The following is a 23,300-nucleotide window of genomic DNA, read 5'->3' on the forward strand; positions in this document are numbered from 1 at the left end:
GTAGACACAAAACGAGACGAACTTCTAGATATTCACGATATTAAAGGAAAAAGGTTCAAAACAAAGTGGCGATAATTTATAAAAGTTATGAATATGATACTCAATGAGTAAAGATATTTCTCGAGTCTAGTTTTCTCAAAGCGATCAAAGGGACACTTTTGTAGAATGTAAAGTCAAAGTATTAAGCGCGACAAGGAGGAAAAAGAGAAATTGAGCGTAAAATATCCACCTCGAACCACCAGGAAACTCACCAATATAACAAGGCGTATACATACGTGACTAAACCTTAAGGTCTGAAGCAAAGAACTGTTTATTTTGTTGGAATAGAAAGAATACATGAAGCCAAAAAAAAAAGGAGGCAATTCTAAAAGTATTTATCCCTCTGATAAATGGCGAATCCCATTAAATCGCTTCTCTGATGAGTTCTATTGATTTAGCATTAAAGACAAGGTACTTCAATTAAACATGGAATGTGTATATATATTTTAGTTATTAATAGAGTATTGACATGACACCCTTCTCACTGCTCAAATCAAGAAATTATAATGAATATGCAATCAGATATTCATTTAATAGCAAAAAGAGAGTTAAACAAAAAGCGCCTAACCCCCCCCCCCCCATTCCCGCGCGCCAGCCAGCCATAAGAAAATTTAATTTATTTTATTAAAATTCTCAACGAAACCCCAATGCTAACGTAACTTTTAATTCAAATCAATTCCGTGATTGGAAGCCTTTTAGCATAATTTAATAGAATCACTTCGATTTCAATAAACCATATCACTCAAATCTATTTTAAAATTCGAACAACTCACGATCCTTTATCTTTTTTTTCATTTAATAAATTAAAAGATATTAAATTTTCATAAAAAAAAAAATATTAATTATTCAATCATTTTGCAATTTTCATAGTTTGATAAATTTTGGGAGACTGGACTTTATTAACGTTTGGAAGTCACTTGGCAAATCTAGTCCTGTGTTTTTGCATGGCCAGCAAAACACAGATCTTAGCCTGAGGATTTCTGACTGCTAATATAGGCAGAAGGCAAATAAATATTACTAACATCTCATAAGTATTTCAACTTACTGCAACGCGTGAGCAGCCAAGTTAGTAATAATTATGACTGATTGTTGGTCTTATTCTTTAGCCGAGTTGAATAATAGTCCAGTGAACCGCAGTTAAAGAAAAATTAATTTCATTGGAAACATAATTAGAGAAAAAGATAGTAATTAGCAAAGCAGATGTTGTAATCTTGAGATTTTTGAGCATAGCATGACATAAGTGACAGAGACAGAGAAAAAGAAATAGACACGCGGCGGCGGCGGTGGCGTTGGTTATTTAACATAATAGAAAATTATTCCCGGTCAGGCATGCAACAACAATGTACACAGAGGCAGAGTGCAGCAATCATAAAACATTTTGTGACATTATAAAAAAAAAAAATTCACCACACATTTCTAATACAATTTACGGCTACAATCTTTTTTTTCAAAAAAAGGGTATCAACATTGTCAATGTCAATACTTGTAAATATGAACATTAGTCTCGACAATTACTACAAGAAAAAGGCGTACATCTCCCCTCCGCCCTGTTCAGTTCTAATTAATTTTCTTTTCAGTTTAATTTCGTATTCTTTTCAGATTCTTTGAAATGCTCATGTTAAAGCAATAATCAGGTAGAGAATTAATTTTGAGTAGCCTTGAGTTTAAAGAGTTTTGAGAGTTGAATTGATTTAAGAAATAAATTAAAAAGCTAGATTATTGTAAATAAGATAACAAGTTGAATTAATAATTTCGAAATACTGAGCATTTCCAACGATAATTTAAATTTTACCTAAGAGTATAACAATGGCACAGATATTAAAGTTATTTATCTTTTGAAAAAAAATAGCTGTTTAATATTTAAAATATAATATCAAATTGATTAATTTCCATTAATGAGTTATTTTTATTAATTACAAAATAGAAGATTTGATTAAATTTTGAGTAAATACCAGCAATGAAATTGAACAAAACTAATATACTTTGTAAAATTTACAGCAGCCCAACGATGTTTCCAGTAATTGTATATTGACTACATTAGACTTGTTTCCCATCAAGAAAAAAAAAATCAGATCACGGTTAACGGCAGCTTATAATTCAAGTTTAACAATTTTGTGTCTCTCAAACAGAAAAAACAGATATCTACCTTTTTTTTGCTCTTTTCTACGAATGCTGTGGCACAGTATAGCCAAAAACAATTTAATTCAACAATTAGATTAGCGTAAAGCAAAACCAATTCAGACTGTAAAAAATGGATTTTAATTTTTTTTTGCGTAATTGAACATAGTATCCCATATCATACTGATCAGACACAATCAAATTAAGTTGGCAACATTAATTTTAATTGGAATGATTTCGTTTGCATTTTCATTATACCACATTTCAAGCATAACATCATTTCTCATTGTGCAAGAAATATATTGAATTTAGCAATAATAGCAATCCCGCCGAAACGACAGACTCAACATCGATTTAATACGAAAAAAAAGAAGACATTTTCACAAACATCATACCCCACAGTTTCTGCCAGAAACGTAAATACAACACACTGACACAAAAAAAAACCAACACGTGAGAAAACCGACATATTAATATGAAATTAAATTCACACACACTTGAGCAATAATACACAAAATTAACACTAAATTTCGTTCTTTCTTTTAATTTACGGAGGACAAAGAACTAACAACACCGCACCTTCATAATTAAATAAATTGCGTATCAACAAATTCTCACTTAATATCTTTCAACAAAACCAAATATTACGGTATTTTTAATAACAAAATAAATTCATGAGCTCACCACTTATATGATACACTGTTAAATTGGACGGAATGATCATTTCAAAACAAAACACACACTTTCATGGCTTAACCTCTATGCCATTTTTATTTTATCCTTAATTGATACGCCAACTCTAGAACACATTAGAACACCCTCATCAACACAAAATGACTAATCTTGCCAAAAAGCAGCAAAACAAGAAATAAGAGAGAAAAATGGAATTAATGGATTTAGCAGTAAATTAATGTATTTTTCAACATTTTCAAGAATATTCATATATGCTATATATAGCTGCTCAAATTAAGTTACAAAGTTTATGGATATAAAGAATATAAACGCTTAGAAAAAGAGTATATCGTTGAGCTTTATAAAATAATAATTCATATTCAAGACAAATTATTTAGTTTGGATACAACAGTAAAATTTGATAGACATTGATTTTGCACTATAATCATTTTATGCAAGCATTTAATTTTTTTTCCTTTTGTTTTATTTTCCGATTTGTTTATAATATAATTTTTCATCTTATTCTCACGATGGAATTGAAATTTTGAATTTTAAGGCACCAGCAGTAAGAAGTTTTTTTTAAGTTCACAGACAAACAAAGTAACGTACATTTAGTGCCATTTCCTGTAAATACTTTCCACTGTACCTATATATTCCACTTATGGGCACATAACCCGAAGAAGCAGTCACAGAGAGTAACTCCTAAACGAAACTCTGGAATTGACCATAAGGATGTGGCACACGAAAAAGCAGACCCCTGGAAAATCAAAGAAGCCACAACTTTAACAAGCGCGCCCGGTCCGTTTTGAAGTGGTACCTGAAACAGATGACCCCTGGAAAATCAAGGAACCTTCCAGCCAAAGACTATTGTGACTCTGCCATTCCACAACAATGCGACCCTATCTATCACCTGCAGCAAACATTCGAGTGTACCTAGTAGCACCGTACGTTCGGTCAGCAAGTGCAGATATATCCATAACGAAACGAACATTTGCAACAAATGGACCCAGACAGTACGACATTTTCGAAAAGATGACAAACAAGTGTTGTGCAGTGCTATAACCAAAACAATGACATTTACTCATAGTGCAACGGACGCGAGTGTTATATTATTATGTTCGGTATATTTCTTTAATTTAACGACGAAGAATTGTATTCATTTTCATTCTATCTCAGCAAACGGTTGTCCAAATTAGATATAAGCAATTTTTTTTCACTTTCCAAGGTAACAAAACGGACAGCCTTTCAAACGTGTTCAAGAAGTTTTCTTTGTTTTGTTCAGATTAGGCAATCAAGGGACACAACGCGAATATCGTTTCCTTATTAATTTTACTTAAATTTAAGATAGATATTCATTTGCCAGATCTTAGCATACTTTAATTTATTAAGTTACATTATATCACATTAAGCGTTAAATTTATTCCACATTAACATTTTGCTATCGGAGTATTTCCTTTTCTTCTTTATTTCAAATCGCGATTCATTAACAAGAAAAAAAAAAGAAACCATCCAACCAATTCATTACTTTAAACATTTATAGTGGTAATTTGATTTGTGAAGAATTGCTCTCTATTTGACTCAGAACGAGGAAGTTTGGGTAAAATCCTGGAAAAAACCTCGTCAACTGATTACAGCAGCGTGTGTGATTACACACATGGAACATCACACCAATCATCATTCAGTCCTCAGGGCTTGGAAGATCCGGCCGCCGTTATAATATATCACTCACGACCACAGAATCATCTAGCATCGCCCCAAGATTTGCTTGCAACCAACAACTATGCTCCTACATGCAGCTGTCTTAAACGTTCAAGACCGATAATTCCCACTTACCTCACTTGGTTGAGAGCAAATAATTTACCTGTCACTTTTCCTCTAGAATTTTTTCATCTTTTCATGCGCTCCACCTTTTATTTAAATTGTTTTGTAAATTTCGAACTCTAATTTGCCAATTTTTTTCTTTGCTGGTTGGAGGTGTAGAAGGTGTTCTACCATTTAATTACAATTAACGTTTAATATAAATCTCCGAAAGTGAAGGTTAGACACCTAAGACACACATTAGAAAACACATACACACATCTACACTTTGATACATACTTAGTTAAGATTTGAAAGAAAAATTAGATTAAACTGAGGTAATTAGGGCACACAAACAACACAAACACATGAATACACAATTATGTCCGAAATTAAAATGTAAACACGGGATATAAATCAAATGTTAGAATTAAGAAAAAACAAGAAAACAAAAAACCAAACCCCAATGAGATGTCAGGGTTTTACCTGACGATATTACGATCGCATTAATAATTGTTCCGCACCGATATGTATTTACGTTAACTTTCGGGCACCCACAAGGGAGAGCGGAGGGAGAGACTCAGGTATCAATAAAGGCAACGCAAGAACCTCCCCCTCACGAGCACACGACCCGCTCGCACCAACGCACTCGCTCTCCTGACGGCACACGAGCAAGAGGGTAACTCTCTCGCTCCCCCGCTCGTCCCTCTGGGTAGCCACGCTGTGTACTGTCGCTGCTATCTACAATAAACTGGTATGGTATAGTAACTGGGCATTTTCCCTTCTTGTCCACCCTGCACCCTGTAAAGTCTACTTTGGCCACAGAAGAACAAACTCTGACCTCGTGATAGGGAGAAGGCGCGCCGGCAGGGCCGACTGCGCCCATTCGGCGGCCCTGCCCCGCGTCGCTGACACATGCGGACACAAGTAAATTCCTTTAATTATTCTGTAGCCCGGGCATACGTAACCGCGATGGCGGCATTTTCACGCGACAACACGTCGACCGGCCGACGGCCGTCGAGTGTCTCCGCATCAAGTGCGGCCTGCTGTAGATTAGCGGAAAGACCCACTTGAGGCAGCCGGTCCGAACCTAGTGTCAGCCACACTCGAGCACTTGCATCGGGCCGGAGCCCCTTGGCGTGAACGACGAGCGACCCGCCGGCCTGCTGGTCGCGCGTCGTCGCCGACGCTATCGGCCTTTGACGCCTTTGCCAGACACAACAGCCTAATTATGTACACAAATCGCGTCGGGCCAAATAGATTGGCCGAGCAGCCCAAACTGTCAAGGGTCTTTCGCACGTGCAATTGGCGAATCATTAACAGCAGCATTGCCCGCCGGGCCGGCATCGGCGTTCCCGATCCAAGGGATTAGCGGGAATGGTGACGGCAGGGCTTTTAGTTTTTGACGTCATTTCGGAAATTTGCATGATTGAAAACAATGACTGCAAAAAAGTGTAACTAACAGGCTCAAGATATTATGGCGTTTGAGCGAACACTTAGAAATTTGCAATTCAAATTGACAAAATCATTTTTGAACTTGATCCCTCTCTTCACGCAACACCCGACTCCCTGGCATGCATCAACCGTGAAATTAAAACTTCAGGGAGCTTCCAACCATCTCGTGACAACCTTCATATAGTTGAAAACAACAACCTGTTCGTTTCAAAACTAAAATATTTCTCCGTTAAAAAGGTTAAAAGCAGGAATCCTTTTGATGCTAAAAATAAGAGTACCTTTTCATTTTATGTTTCAATTTTAATGGGTAATAAAACATTTAAGTCCGGCGCACATTAATTGAGATTTTTTGAATAAATTACCTTCCTCGCAATTTCCCTAACAGAATTACACAGCAGAATCTCAGTGCAATTCCAACTCTTTTCCATAATTAAAGAAGCTTTCCGACTCCCAAGGTAATTTCACGCGATCACTTTTGCTGGAAACAGCATGTATAGCAGTGCACTCGCAAGCTGGGCAATTAAACATGCAAATTCTGGCCGGCAATAAAAGGACACGAGGCAATTACGCGCAGCCTGGCACTCGGCGGAAACAGTATGGTGTGTGTGTATTTCCAAGTTTTCTTTCCGAGAGCACAGCCGACACTGGCGCGCATTTATTTACTACATAGTCTTCAAGAAGTTGCTGAAGCTCTCGGCCGATGTGCCAGCGACGTTTGATGCAAATTCGGCGCCGCTGCCTGTTACCAGGGCCAAAAGCGAAACGTAATTTGGAAGCGCCGGATCGTACTGCGCCTTGCCCAGGCTGTGCAGGAAAAAATGACGCTGCCGAAGATGGCTGACGCGGGCGAGCAGGCAATGCGGTTGCTGGGCTATTAGCCTGTGCGGAATTTTCAGGCTATTGTGTAGGAAGTTGAAGCGCTCCACCAGGTCTTTGTTGTCTGCAAACATAATAGAGGACAGTCAATATTATTAACCTCAATATTTTGGATTTGGATTGGATTTGTTTGCTTTGCTTTGCACGGTTATCTTTGCTTGTTAATCTAAAATAGACGATGAATATTCTAATAAAACGATAAGTTTATTTTAACAAAATGCAGTTGTCCAAAGGATTTCTATGGAGATATCTCCTCGTCGCTACAAAAAAAAATTACTTTCCCACTCTCTTTACTAACTAGAAATTACAGTGGTAATAACCGCTGCTAATTGAATGAATTAGCAAGCGATAAAAGTTTTGAAAAAAACTAAAAAATGTAAGTATTTTACTTTGGAAATGTAATCAAATATGCTTGGAAAAGTGCTCAGAAGGAAATAAAATTCATTCACTGTTACGGATTGTTGTTGCTCTCCAGGGAGTCAAATGATCACTGTACTCGCCTTAAATGGGCTGGAAAATGCCATGCAATTTCTCCCCCAGCACGTATTTAGGACCAAATTGCAATGTCACTCTTTTACTTGCAGTCGGCGGCGATCACACAATAAAAAGAAATTTTTTGGGGTCTCACAGGACGATAAACCGATAAACTAGATGCAAGGCTAATAAGTTAACATAAAAGACTGCTTATGAATTTTCGTCTACAATGCGTCACATAAATATGTAAAAAATTAACATTCCATTTCCCTTGGTATCAACTATTTTTATTAAAATAAAATATAGGGCTAAGGCAAATTTTAGACATAGGAATTTTATTTTTTTAATCTCTAAATGCAGACGTGAGAAAATATATAGTTTTATGTTATATTAAATTTTAAGTTATTTTCAATAAACACATTGGTTTCCCACTTGCTTTGTAGCTGTCCCTAATTTTATTTTTTTACTTTACATACCATCTAATATAACTCGGATGGGACTGATGGAAATACAAACTAGAAGCAATATAAAAATGGTATTATTTAGGACTGGCTTTACAAAAAAATTGTTCGTTTCGATATCTCAATTATGGATTTGTTTGGAGCAAAAACTGCAATCTATCCATTTACTGCATAAAAAGACAAACTTTGTAGCAACAGAAAGGAAGTTTGGCGAAAATTGAAAACAAAATGATTTATATTCACGCCTGTCGAGATTTTCTAACACCATTTTCCAATTAACAATAACTTTATCATTCCGAGCATTCTTCACTCTTTGTTTTGTTGGCGATTCTCCTCACGTAGCGTCAAAGTGCAAAGTTGAAAGCGAGGGGTGCGAATGGAATTATCCGATGTAAATATGACGTTAAAGTTTCACCGCGTGCGCGCGTGCTTTTGATCTCTGCGAACGAATGCATGCAGAAATAATATCGTGTCGGCGCGATAGTATAATTGGTCGCCGCCGCCGCTCTGCGTATGTGGGACTAGAATTTAAAAACGGTGTACACGTGTAGCACTTGAAATGAAAAGCATCTCTCGCTCGCCGACTCGCACGTCGAAATGAACCGCATGCGAATTCCTGACAGCAACAGCAGTTTTATTCGAAGCTCGACAAAGCGCAGAGAATTCCCTTTCATCATTACGCTCTCTAAAAAGCTAAACAGTTTAAACAAATTTGCATTTGAAAAACATCTCGCGCAGAAATTTCATTTTGGCAGCGGCGCGGTTTCGATGTCGGCGGAATTAATAATTGTATACTCTTTGTTTTTGTTTTGCGCTGACTGTCTTTCCCACCAGTTCGCATCTAATTATCACACCCAGATATGAACCGCGCTTTCAAAATGTTTGCTTTGCACATAAAACAACATGCCGGCCTTTCGTGGTAATTTTCGATCAGATATATAAATTTTTGGTCGATTGCAGAAGGAAAAAGCAGGGTTAACGGAAAAGGAAAATAAATTAATTTTGCCTCCAGTTTCTTGCTTAGGCACATGAAAACCGTTCAAAAACATTTAACCACACCGATGAACTGACATTTTTACTGATATTGTTTGATTTGGGTATTATTCGATCGACTAAATTCTCTGTAGACAGCAACACACAAAATACAACGAATCATGTAATTCTGATTTCAAAAAAGGTTTGCTAAAATCGCCCAATTCCAACTTTTTTGCTTAACCAGTCCAAATCAACTAATTTGAACAAAAAACCCAACTAAATCACCAAAATTTGAACGAAAAATGTTTCCATTGAAATTTTGAGATTAAATAATTTTTTATCTTTTCATAAAAAATATCACTTTAACCTTTTTGGGCTCTCCGTGGTATTTTTATCCTCTGGAGGTTTAAAAAAACTAAAAAATGCAGGTAAAGTCAAGTCACGTGCTGCGCGCCCTTCTGTTTTCTTAATATTTCAATGCATTACTTAGTTTGTAATATAATAGGATTTTACAAGGTCCTAAACAAGTTATTTTAAGAAATTGAGGAATTGTTGTGATTCTTTTCATCAATTTTTATGTTACACTTCTAATCCTTTTGTCCTGTTTCTAAATGTTTCTTTCAGCTTTGCTAAAATATATTCACACACCATAATCTGTCTCTCAAAACAAAATCATTGGTTGCAATCTGGCGTTAAGAAAATATGCGTCAGCCGCGTCAGGTCATTTTTTATTAGGTTTTAGGAAATAAATTTTTAGTATAATATTTTAAATTTACTTGGGAGAATTTTTAGGATATTTGTGCGTTGGGACATTATCATGGCACCTGCTAAAACAGAAGCCTATCTTAATCTGTAAAACTTTATCTCTTAAAAATAACATTTGATTGATTTGATTCAAATGCAGTTTCATTTGTACCCTTTAATCGATCATTTAGAAAAATCGGCTGCGTCTGCGAAAGGTAGACGAATTTTTAGTGATCAGGAGGGTAGAATTTCCCCGGCGCGTTTTTGGGTCAGATTGCACAGCAAAGGCTGTTATTATGCTCTCTTCCACGTCTTCAGGTAAAAATAATCTTGCTTGAGATCTCTGGAAGTTGGATTTTTTTCAAAATTCATTACGGTTATAAGCGGCACGCTCTCTGCGCCTCACGGGCGAGAAACAATTTCACTCCTTGTGGTAAATTGCGGCCGGCTCTCGTTCCATTAAGTTCCAAGCTAGCGCTAGAAAAAGCATGGTGTCAGCACCCTGAGGACCAGCGGCTCGTAGCAACCGAGCTCGAGGAGGCGTGTTTGAAAGGGGAGAAAGGAAAGAAAGAATTCCATTATGACTAAATAAAGCGACGTGTTATCTCAAAGCGGCGTGCCGGCAACTTGCTCGCGAGGGAGAGATTTAATTTCAGAGATAAATTAACACGGCCATTTCTTACTAGCTATTTGTTTGTCTTAATTCGCGCACGGCAGCAAAAGGCGGAAAGCCAGCCACTTAACCAGCAGCCAGCATGACGCGTCAACAAATTTAATTCGCGCTGCCTGCGCATATCATTAAGTAAGTGAAGGTCTGAATTTACGAGCGGCCCGAGTGGCCAGGGGAATGAGAAGGTGCGCTGCTCTGACAGGCACACATTTTTCCCAGCACGCCCAGAAATTTGTTGAGGACAAAACACGACAAGCGAATATTTAAATTTTGTTATACAAGTGCTCGAATTTTTGGGAGACTGTGTCTGCTGTATGTAAAAAGTGATATTCTTGAACCCATTTCTTTCCTCTGCTAAGGGAAGCAACGCGTTTCTCTTTTTTTTTATCTAAATTACCAATTTGCATCACGCTTAACACGGGCGGATCGCATCATGTCTTATGAAACTGAGGCTGTTTTCGGCTAATGGGCGGAGAGGAGCCTTAAACGCTCACTTTGCTGGCCGTAATTCGGCTAATCAAGACCTCGAGATCGCGATACGAAAAGCAATTCGTCGCGTTCAGCCCGTAACACGTGGAGCAAGGCGGCCTGGATTTCAGAGCAGCACTGCGTCGAGCGGCTTTTTTATTACGCCTGTATGTGCGCGCACGCGTTAAAACCCTCAACTATTTATTACGCGTTTATCTCAAGAATGCAAATGCCTTGATGTAATTTAAAAGGCACGGGGTGTTTCGTTTTGTCACCGTTTTTTCTTTCTCTTTCTTACTCGCTTCGTCCTTTAAAAGCCTTATTTCACCTGCGCTTTGATGCTCCTTTCAGAACATATTTTAGCTGATTCGTGAGCAGAAAAAACGGCGACGGTGGCCCCGCAAACGAGGGCCTTGTGCGCGCAACAAAAAGCAAACTGTTTGGGTTCCATTCAACCAACGCATCGACCAGGCGAGACCCGGCGAAAACTGATAGCACCAACTAGAGTCCCAAGCCAGCCGAAAGTTTGCGGTTTCTCCATCAGCCAGCCCAATTGACAGACTGTGATGGCTGCACCAGCAGCCACAACGATAAATAATATCAAGCCGCAGCGACCGATGTCTCTCAAACAAGCCGACATCCAGCCACAGTCAAGTAGGCCGCAGCAATTTTTGTGCTCTGGATTGCAACATTATTATGTCGGTTTTGTTGCAATTTTCACATTATAAACAATCATGTAAATAAAGTTTATGAACGCAGTGCACTCAGGATGGATAACTAACTAGGAATGAAATTTTGAGAAGTAAGGCATAAATACTGCGTTTTCTTACTGTGTAGCGGCTGTTTCGGCCCCGCAGGCCTCATCAGCAAAGCTTTACCTGCTACCTGCAAAACAAAATTCGCACCTGCAGAGAATTTCAAATCAGTGATCGTTGAAACCGTCCAGTTTAACTCAATTCTGAGCTCAATCGAAAATGGGAAACGAGGGGGTACTAACAGAATGTGTCCTGCGGAAAGACCTCTACGAGATATCTGAAAGAGTTTTAAAAGGCAAAATATATTTTTTGCGGAAATTAACAATAGTTTTTGCTTAAAATTTTAAGATAACTTTACGATGGCTGAGTATTCCTGGGATTTTCGACGTCAAGACACTCACTGCGAGACAAAAGTTCACGAATATTTTCACTCACTTCTATGTTAATTGAATGACAAGCATTTTGTTTACACGTGGATAGAGGTTCGCATCAGTCGTCGAGTGTTAGGACACTTTCCGAAACCTTGTACAACATTGTAGAACCTGCTTATGAAGCCTGCGGGGCCAAGCACCGCTATACAGAGTACGAGAACTTTGGTATTCAATTTTATCCTCTCAAAATTTCATCCATTTATATCCATCCAGAGTAAACTCCATGCAGAAATTTCCTGTGAGTGTATATTTTTTCTGTTCGCTGTTTTATTACTTTTTCATTTTATCTACAGCTTAGCTTTTAACTAAAAACAATTTCCTGACTTAACATTAAACCAAAATTAAATCTGGACGGCTCAGATTTCTACTTGGACTGGTGGCGCCGCTTTTCGCCCCCCTCTTCTTCAAAAGACCGAGCTCGTCTGGACCCGATCGTAATTATAGGAATAGATTCTCTACCGTGTACGCGAACTTGTTGCTATTATTTATTTATTTGCTTCCACTCCGAGCGGGAAGGGAGACACACGTTGAGCACCTGCCGGCCTCGTAATGGAGATTGGCGGATGATTGGCAGAGAGCAAAAGTTGCAAAGGCTTTTTGAAGGGCTGAGAGATGATTTATGATATCCACGCTGCAGAAACAAACGCAACACAAAATCAACAAAGTCGCGTCGACGAAATGTATTAATCACTTTACGTTTGCTCTTGAGCGAGAGAGAGAGAGAGAGAGAGAGAGGAGTTAAATCGAGCTTGCCGTAACGAAACATAAATCCGCTTATCCCCCTGTAAATTTGCCGATATTTGATGTCAATCGATGCCTGGGATTATGATTGATCGTTATTAGGAGGAAAACGTTTTCTACACATTTATCTTTCTCGTCTTGTTTGCTCTAATTATTATTCAGAAGGTAGCTGGGTAAACTTTGCTCCACAGTCTTTCCAATTATCTTTTCTTCTGCGAAAAAGATCAAAACATAATTTTTCACCAGAATTTGCGTATCAACCTCTTTCCTTGTTTGCTTTCAAAAGATCCGTTTTTAGCACTTTCTGCGCGTTTTCACTCTCTCTACAATTTTAACGAGCTTCTTATTACCCTCACGGTTCCATCTCGTGCGTCAAATTTCTCCGCACAAGGAACAAAAATTGACTCAACGGCTCTGCACTCCACTCCTGCTGCTCAAAGCAAAACAACAAACACGATGTGTCAAGGAGAAATGAGAAAGTGGGGCTAAAGTTTCGTTTCACCAATTTGCCGGCACGCGTGCTTTGATTTTTTGCCAATTCCGCGGCTCGTTAGCGCAGCAAATTGCGGAAAGTACGTAGTTTGCAATTTGCGGGCGGAATTCATAAATTTTGTCTTCTGAAACACCGCAGCGAAAAATGTGCTCTGCTGGGTGGTCGGAGTTCGAGAGCTTGTGTTGGCGAGCAGCAGCGGCAGTGAAAAAATTGAACTTCTCCCTATAGCGTTGTGGGCGATGCTGCACGCTCTGCGTGTAACTTTTGAATCAATAGTTTTTCGGCTGTTTGGCTCTGCTAATGCCAGCGCAAACAACACCCAAAAACAAGCCATTCAAAAAACCGCAAAGCTTTGTGCCTATTGACAAGCTGTTTATACGTTTCTTGGAAAGGATTCACAGCGGGAGCTCTTTGGGAAAAGGGATTTTCACTGCAAACGTGATGGAGTAAGGGGCGGTGCGGAATTACGAGAAAAGGAACAAAATTGGAGAGCTCAAAATAAGATGCTTCGCTGCTTCCCAAAGTTCGCCACGGGCTTAGTGAATGGAATAGGAATGTTATAACAGCGCCATTCTAGAGGTTGCTGCTAAAGCGAAATGCAAAATTTATCATGCGTTGGTATTTTGGCAGAGGAAATTATTCCGCACAGAACATTTGTTTAGAACACGCAAACTTATCAAAGATACCAGCAAATAAAGACACGGTTTACTTATCATGAGTTCGGGGTTTGAAAATTTTTCACTAATGAAATGCGTAAGGAAACCAAAATATACTAAAATTACGCCTCATTTCCAAAACAAAGAAATCGAATCTGCATCCCCGACTCTGTGATTTAGGCAAAGCTTTCAGAAGCCGAGCCTTACATCGGAAAGAAAGCTTTATAGCAGCCGAAGAAAAAGGAGGCCAGATAAGGTGAAAAAAGCGAGAATACGGACACACCAAGTCGAGTATTCCGTCTCTATCGCGCTCTGAATTATTTTTCCAAGCCATATTCCATAGCCGCAGGCTCTTCACGTTGTCGACAGGTTTCTGAGCGAATAATATGAGCGAAATCTATTTTCCGCTATTGGAAAAAACGAGGTTCTCCGGAATGAGAGTAAACACCATCCGAGACGTGATGATTGGGACACGATAAATGGAAAGCTCCAGGTAGCATAAAGCCAACGTCAGATTGAGCTAAATTGCTTTTATGTCAAGGACTCTATTCAGATGCTTAGCTTTCGCCATTTCAACCGGCGTAGACAAGAGGAAAGCAGCAAGTCTCCAGCTGGCTAACTGCGGCATTATTGCTGAATTTGCTAAATTCTCCAGAGAATACATCGATCGAAAAATTTGACTCCTATTTAAATAATTTTTTTAGTTGCTGTTAAATACCGAACATACACTATCTTCAAACAAGACTAACAAAGACAAATATTTTAACACACGCCATCAACTTAGAACGAGCTTACACTAAAATCAAACGGGTTTTGGAGGATCACGTATTCAAATTTTTAAAATTAATTAAGCTTCAATTTTAATTAAATTTTCTAGTCTGGTACTTTGTACTTGCAGAGAAAAAGAGAAAATCCAATACCTCGACTTGAGAAGAAATGAAGGGAATTTTCAAAGCCTTAACCCAGAAGTTTTAGAATACAAATTAGGGAATAAACCGAGCCGCGCCGACCGATGACGACAAGCGGCCTATGCAAAGTAGTAACATTTTGCTACGAAAACCCGTGTGTTTGGCAAACTCTGTCGTGCAGCTCGCCGGAAACGCGCAAACAGAGCAGAGCGGCCATCTGAGCATCTTCCCAAGCCGCAGCCTTTCTCTCGTATGCAAATGTTTGAGCGCCTTATCTGCGGGGATAAATGCACTTAATTCGCGTGCGATAATGCGCGCGTCGCGAGGAACAGCATTACCCACGGGCCATTTAGCCGTCGGCCCGGGTATCAAAACACATCCGTTTCGCAAATTCGCTCGGCTGGGTCGCCAGAAGTGTGTTCTTGTGATATAACGAGCGGAATTAATTTCAGGCTCGCCAAACAAGGCCAAGAGTTAATTCAGCCCACGCCGAGGTACAGACACACAAAGCCCTGCCCCTTTATCGTGCTCAAGTTTGCTCGCCGATTGTAATTCGCGCTGTCGAGCAACGCTCCGAGGGTGCTTCAAAACTTTTAAGAATCCCGGCAATAGACGCTGATTAATTTACGGACAAGCGGCAGAGACACCCGGTTAGGTTAGTTTTGCGAAAATGTGTTTTCCGCCGGAGTCTTTTCACTCGGCTCTCGTTGTGCAAATTAAATTCAGCTGTCGGAAGCGGCCTCCGACAATTTTCACGGACGATTAACAAAATTAGAATATCATCGATCGGACGGCAAAACTTCGCAGCGCGTCTCTACCAGCAAAAAGAGATTAATTTATCACGCCGAGCAAAAATGGACGTTTAATTACCCTCGGCAGCAACTTTGAACTTTTGACAATCAATTTTTCGGGTGACGAGCGCCGCGTTTCGATTTTGCGCCAGAAACCGGGTTTGATGATGGATTTGAACCCACAGAGATTCGAATCAGATGGAAAGTAAGCGACATTGACCGTCAGCGAAGAGTTCCCGGGGCCAAGGGGGAGCAAATCTCATTAGGTCTGTTGTAATAAGCAGAAGGTATAAAATCACAATGAAGGTGTCCTGCCGGGACGTAAAATTTACAAGGAAAAACATCAACAGAGTTTATAGATCACTGAAATGGAAACACGCAGGAAGGTAAGGGGCAGTAAAAAAGGTCGCGGAGGAAGGCAAAGAAAAAGTTATTGATGTCTCTGTGTTTTTGAATTAATCATTGATTTGGGCGAGTTCGTTTCCACTACATTTGGTGCACAAAATATGAAGCAAACAAACTCCAACTCGGCATTTTTCACGCTCTCGCAGCTCCATATAAATACTTGCAGCGCTGTTTCGAAAGATGGGGGCGGCTGCGAGTGCTGCGGGGGCCAAAGTTCACGAATCACGACGCCGCCTGCATCGAAACTGCGCCGTAATGCCCAAGTCGAGCAACTTTTCACAGTTGTCGACAGGCAAATCCTCGTTTAATGCGCGCCAAGGCGAAACGAAAGTACGCTGAGAGCGCGCACGAAATTTATGATAATTCCATCCGCCAAGTCTGCAGGCTGAAAAATTCACGGGCGCATTAATTAACACGCTGACGCCCGTCAGCGGCAACAAAAGTCGTAAACAAACGAACAGGCCTCATTTAATTTGCAAATCAGACCCGCTGCGCATTCTGAGATTCAGCCTAAAATCAAGACAAATGCGCCACAAGAATAATTAGCCGGCGCACCACGCGCCTCGCTGCCGAGAGCAGTCGTAAACGCACCGACTGGCTTAATTTTTTATTAATTGCTCTCGGCAGAATTGCCTTGGCCGAGAGTTTCAATCTCGCGGCCGGCAGGCCGGCACCAAGTTCCAAGTAGAGTTTGTTGTCGGGCAAAATTTTCGAGAGGAAGGGACACGCGGTGCTCTCTCTCGCTGCAGTGAGTTACTTTTTGTTGCGCGTGCGGGGACTGAAATTACGCCTAATGAGGGTTGCTTTGCATAAGAAAGGAGCAGCGCGGCGTAAATCAATACCGTCATAATGGTAATCCCACTTGAGGCTCGCAATATTTCACGCCCTTGCTGCATTCGAGATTAGCATCGACCCTTTCTCGAGTGCAAGCGAGCTCGGACCGTCGGGGGACTGCGTTTCGGCAAAAATTCGGCTTTAATGTCGTGTAACCTCTCCGTCTCCCCTCCTTATCTGCTTGGGTGCTTACGCCGAATTAAACACCGGCGGAGCTCTTGCGTTAGATAGGGTTCCATATTGTGTCTGAAAAAACTGAAGCAGGCATTCAGTAATCAGTTTGACACAATATGACTCGAATTAAACGGAAAAGTGAGTCTCCATTATAAAATAATTTTTCCAGGAAAGTTAAGAATTAAAAATGATTGCACTGAGCATGCTCCTTCATTCTGAAAGAGAATCGTAATCAGGAGTTTTTGATGGATAAGTCAAAGGCAGGATTTGTTTAGGTCGTTTGGGTCAGTTAAAGGATAAACTAAATCTCAATATCTCAAGCTTTTAAGTACACTTTTAATAGCTCCGTACCGTTAGTCCCCTTTAAATATATGTATATTTCCAGGTAGATTCCAGCCCGTTGGCTCGCATTGTTAAGGCATTCTCAGGAGTGTCAAAGCAATGGGAGGTATTTGAGCAGTTCGGAGATCTAATAATACTGGCTACCCAATGTCAGAGAAGGCAAAAAGTGGTTACTTGAAATGCTCAAATTGCTCAACGGGCTGGGAGGCGCACCGAAGCGCCGACTCTCTAATTGCTGGTTAGCACCTTTCCAGCATGCGTGATTTGGCTTCACAGGACGAATGTCTAGCGTTTCAATGCAGTCCTCGGTGCGGAGGAAAGTGGCCCTTCAGTGGGCTGGGTCCCTGTGCGGCCTGGTGCGCCCATGTTATCCGTTCGCGGTGTTATTGGGACCCGGGTTTCAGCATTCGTGCTAGTACAGTGCGCGCACTTCCCGGTCCTCGGGCAGGGACGAAAAGAGCAAAAAAATTTCCGAAAGAAATGGCTTGCTTTGACACACGGCTTTGCTTAGTTTCCGTGCATTCCGCTTTCTGGCAAAAAGTGGCGACTCCAGCAGGAGCCGCCGGTTTAATGAGATAAAAGAAATGCAGAATGCGAAATTGGCTCCAGCCTGGTGGCTCCCTTTTGCCTGCCTCAGAGGTAGGCGGCCATTGTCAAGTTTTTAATGTTATGCAAATTGCGCCGCGATATTATTATTTTTTCGGCGTACGGCCCTTTTCGCCCGACACTCGCTATTCCGCCGTAGGGAAGAGACGTAGTTATTTAATTAATTCCGAGGCGAACTGTACCATAAATGTCGCGAAATGGTACAAAGGTGCCTCCGATTGTGGGAGACTGGCTCGCGTAATTAATTCAGGCGACGCACAGACGAAAAATGATAACGCTGCTCACATTGTCTTTCCAGGGAGCAATGGCATTTAAAATAGCGCTCTCCCTTCCATTACGCTTTAAAATTGTTTTGGCACAGCGAGCGGCAAATTGCCACTGTACCTATTGCTCTCGCACTTTCAAATTCCGCTTGCAAAGCAAATTGCTTTAATTTTTACATCCCACTCGGAAAATTATGAATCTAAATTGCTTTTTTATTTTGAAATGTTCTCTTCATTTTCACGACTCTTGACAATGTTCCATTCAGTAATACTTTGAATTAATTTTCGTTGAAAAGGATCGATTTTATTAATTTCCAAGCGTAATTAAAAAGAAAGCAAGAAACGAAATCATGCGAAAACGCGTCACTCACCCTCCCTGCGACAAAAATTTCTCCTTCTATTCTTCTAAAAGTTGCACTCTTTGCCACCCATTATTAGTAAATCCATGCAGAACAGGGCCATTTGTATTTTCTCCAGATTAAATGATTTGAGATGTGACACAAAAGCTCTTAATCATAAAGATTACAATACATCCGACGTCAAAAGACTTTCGTTCAGCCTTTCTACGCCTTCTAATAACCAAATTTCACTTTTTATGCGAAGAGGGGGAAAAAGAAATCAAATTGGCTGTCGAACAAGCCTATAAAATTTGCCTCTGTGACAGGATGACAAGAAAGATGCCAATTTGTCTCTCGTAAAAAAGCCGTCAAGTTCACTTTCCGCTCCTCCACTGGAGCCACAAAGCCGCGACTTTTTGTCTTTGATCCAAGAGACGAATGCGCGGAAAATGATCAACGACAGCAAAAACTCACCTAGCGTCCAGATGCGTGGTTTGAACATCAACATGGATCCGAGTTCGGACCTGGTGAATCCCATCTCGACGATGATGGAAAATGTATTCGCCTGGAACACAAACGGTCCGCCATTAAAACAACCATCACTTTTCTGCCCTAGGTCAGCTCTTTTTTTACGTTAAGCGCGTGTTTGCTTCCGCTGACTGCGAATCCTGCCGCTCCAAAAACAGACTTCTATTATTTTTATCGCAATTTCATCTCGAATTTATTTTTCTGCGGAACAAGCTCGTTTCGTGCCGCATAAATACATCCAAAAGGGTACACACATAAATTCTGCGCGCCGGCCTTGTTTATTTATAATTGTATGTCATTTCGCATACACTAGACCTTAAAGAGGAGAGCGAGACAAAAAGGCAGAAAATGCCAGCCAGGCGTCCGGCGTTCCTGCGGAATAGTCAATCTTCTAAAAGGATCATAAATTTCGGCTCGCTTGAATTGGACAGCCATTTCTTTTTCCCCAGAAACAAACCGAAGGCCCCCGCTCGCTCATTCAATTGGGGGACACTATGTACTGCGCCGCCTCCATCGGTGTAGCCAGGGCCGGACTGGCCTATTGGGCGTAGCGGGCAACGCTTTGTGCGCCCCTTGCCTTGTCCAGTCCCTTAATCCAGTCAAAGCTGCCCTCCAAACCGATAAACAAGTTAAATTAAAAATTTTCACGTCAGATAGGTGTTCTTGGTTCTTAAACGTTGAATTAAGTGTCTTAAACGCCAAAGGCAATTTAAATTAAAAATTTTCTTCAAAAAACCCCATTCAAATTAAAAATCCTACAACCGCCAACCCATCCCAAAAAAACAAGCTATACCCCGGTGTCCCTACCTAAAATCCCGTTGAATATTTTGGCTCCAGTCCGGCACTGGGTGTAACGAAGAAAAACGGCGATATTTCAAAAGTAGGCAACCTGCTCGGCGGTGTGGCCCAGCCGGTTGCATAATTCCGAAATCCAGCTCGGATTTATTCGCGCAGTAATAAATCAGTGAGCGTGTTTTGATTGGCTAACGAATTTAAAAAAGTAGCAGTCGGATTTATCGTCCGCTTGAATAAAAACCTCAATCCGCACGCACGCAGAATTCGCGAATCGCACCCACTGATGTGGCAACAAAATGCAAATTCGGATCGCGTAATTTACCTGTGTTGTGCTGCGCGCGGTGCGTTCGTGCACGCCAATTCGTCAGACGACACTTTTCGAAAATAATACGCGACGAACGGCTGTACTCGTTTAATTAATCGACGATTCAGCAGAATTTGTGCCACGTTTGTAATCATCCACACCCACAGCGAAAATATTGTCGACCCAAAGGAGGATGAGTTCGTGCCTGTACATAAATCAATACAGACTGGAAACTCCTCACTTTGCAATTTCCACTAATGATAAGCACACAAAGAATCGACTACTGCGTCAAGAGAAAAAGTAAGAAAAATATTTGCTTAAGCGAAAAATTCAAAATGTCGCGATTGGGCAGAATTCAGAGCAACAAAAACTCTCGAATTGGGGACGATGCTTTTATTCTTCTATATCCTCCTGGAAAATCAGTATTCTCTGTGATGTTGATAAAAAAAGGATTCTCAGTTGAATAATTCTAATAGGTTGTCTATTTTAGGAGTAAGGCTTGTGCCGTAATGTGAATCTCGATTTTTACGAATACTGTGTGGCTAAACATGCTGCTTAACCCGCATATCTCAAACCCCGCACTCATTCTCAACTGAAATCCGGGTGCTGATTGATTGCCCACTAAATCGGTGGTCACGCACGCGTTTTGACAAATTGCTGCGAGCATTTTATCAGTCGCGACGACGGGCAGGCGGGCGAAAGTGAAAGCAAACCGGCTTCTCGGATTACAAAGCCAAAAAGGGTTGAGCTCCTTATCTGATTTAATTAATCAACGGCCCAAGGTGCTAAATTGGATCTGTTGGAGATAAAGGAAAAAATGCCAGCCGCTCAGCGAGTGTGAGGAGATTAATGATATCACAACCAGTGGCACCAGCGGCGGTCCCTCGTGGCCTCGCAAAACATTTTTTCCGAAGCCTGGGCCAAGTATTCTCGCGAGGAGCACCACTCTCTTCCGCCCTCTCTTTTCCCTCTGCGGGTGCGGCTTCATAAAATTATCATTAATAAAAAGACCGGGGTGGTTTTCCCGCGGCCTCGCTCTGCGCTGGCTGGGAAAAATGATGCCGAGGCCGAGCGTGTTGTAAAACATTGGTCTGCCTTGTGTCTTTTATTGCCCCACTTGTGTGCGAGCGAGCGGCGCAGAGAAAGTGCAAAAATGCTTGTGTCCCTATAATATTCATTACAAAGTGGATCCTGCTTTATAGTTCGCTATTTCGTCACTCTTCTTTTAAGCACTTAACTGGAGACTCTCCTCTCTTGAAACTTTATGTTTATATAGAGTGGAATAAGAAATCTGACATTAATCATAACCATGGTTGACAGTGCAAGTTTGCGTTTTTTGTTAGTAAGAAGTAGTTGTTAATGACCGTAATGAGATTATCGCTGCATCTAAACGAAAAATTTCTTTTATCAAGCTACAAACTCTTGCGAAACAAGAAAACGCAACACTGACCAATACTAATTACGCACCTACGTTGTGAAGAAATATTAAAATGATATTAATATGGAGTATAACTTGCTTTTAAAAATTTATTGATTGCTTGGCCAGTGTGGTTAAATTTTTCAGACAAGTGGATTTTTTGCTAGAAATGCCATAAAAATGTAAAACTTAAATAGAATGTAGAAACCTATTTTTTTGCAACAAAAATGTAGTGCAGCTTTGTCGAACAAAAATATGTTGCTTAAAAAGATAGAAAATGATGAGCGACTTTTGTCTGACGCTAAATACATATTATGAATGGTTGATTTCATTCGTTTTAACTCTATGCTTTGAGACGTTTTGCAAGAATCTAATTGATAAAATTAGCACTTAAATATTTAAAAAAATATAAATAGTAAAAAAATCTCAAAACAATACGTTACTTTCGAAATAAAGCCAAGCGCTTAGATTTAATGTATTAAACTTAGTCATTTTGCTTTTTACTCACTCTTATGTAGTGCAATTTGTAAGTGATGAGCCTCGGATACGTCAAAGTAAGTTTCCGAAATAAGGGCAAGGACAACTTGAATTCTCGCTGGAAAAAATCTACCCTTTTCCTCAGATCATCGATACTGTAACAAATAATAATTAATTCTAAGTTAAAATGTTGACACTCAAGGTTGGTTGTTCCAAATTATAATTATTATTGGTTATTGACTGGAAAAAATAATTATTACAAACCTGGTACAAAGCCATTTTGGATTGGCGCATATTATTCTTTGTAGGTCCGTAAATTCAAAACCCAAAGTTTCCAGTAAGTATTTAATCCTTTGCTGCAAAATTTCCAAGTCTTCAAATAAAATAGCAGGGTTTCTTGTTAAAAGTAGTCCAATATCGCCTGCTGGAACACCCACGTCAGTGAGAAACCTGAAATTGAATAACAGAAGATGTTTTATGGACAAAATTAGATGTAAATACAAAAAATCTTACAGAATATGCTTTGTAATGTGTTTATCAAAATCCAGCTGCAAAAGTTTTTCAGGAACTCCTTCTTTCTTCTCCACCACTGAAAGATCAACTCCAAGATCCACCAATTTTTGCAATGTTGGAGATCTATTGACATAAGCAGCAAACGTTTGTGTCCTGCCTAAAGGTGGACCATAATCTGAAAAGTCGACATTTTTGCCCAGTTTTGGCGCTAAAACGTTCTGTTCTTCGTCATTTTCTAAATCTTTGTCGGTGATCCCAGCTATTTCTTCGATAGACCGCTTATTCTGGACTGAGGTTTGGACAAGACGAATCTCTTTAGTCTCTGAACTGGAGTAAAAGCGACTCCTCTGCATAGCCCGCAGATTCCGTGTAATCGCTGATATTACTGCAAATCTGCTCCACGATATCATGATTGATGAAATTCGTTATGTATCTGCGAAACACACAAAATACATTAATGTTGATATACATAATTATGTATTAAGATTTTCTATTTTTACGATTCTTACAATCATTCATAAATGAATTATTATTATTTATTAATTTTCATTTGAAAATCAGAGCAAATATTTATAGTGGATTTCCTAACAATTCCTGCACTGTAACTGTACCTTATTGTTTTTTTGTATCTATCATATATCTCTCTACAGTCGATCTCCTCGTGTCTTCTTTTACTTCTTGCAGTTGATTATATTTTGAATGTGTGTGTTTATGTATTATCAGCAACACGCCCCACGGCTCAAACTACCAACATAAAATTTTAAAGACATCATTCTGGTC

At 40.0% G+C, this 23,300-nt stretch overlaps 1 protein-coding gene across 1 annotated transcript; it reads right to left on the reverse strand.

Moving 5' to 3' along the window:
• Positions 1-6,360: 6,360 nt before the first annotated feature.
• On the reverse strand, positions 6,361-23,214 carry mTerf3 (mitochondrial transcription termination factor 3). The gene is made up of 6 exons (XM_065489410.1): positions 23,132-23,214; positions 22,521-22,953; positions 22,272-22,457; positions 22,039-22,162; positions 18,961-19,051; positions 6,361-7,021 (listed from the first exon to the last, which is right to left on the reverse strand). Exons 2-6 carry the CDS (start codon positions 22,928-22,930, stop codon positions 6,744-6,746), a joined length of 1,089 nt encoding a protein of 362 aa, XP_065345482.1. The 5' UTR covers positions 22,931-22,953; positions 23,132-23,214; the 3' UTR covers positions 6,361-6,743.
• Positions 23,215-23,300: the final 86 nt, after the last annotated feature.

This window comes from Cloeon dipterum, chromosome 4, assembly GCF_949628265.1.
Source record: "Cloeon dipterum chromosome 4, ieCloDipt1.1, whole genome shotgun sequence".
NCBI classification, from domain to species: Eukaryota; Metazoa; Arthropoda; class Insecta; order Ephemeroptera; family Baetidae; genus Cloeon; species Cloeon dipterum.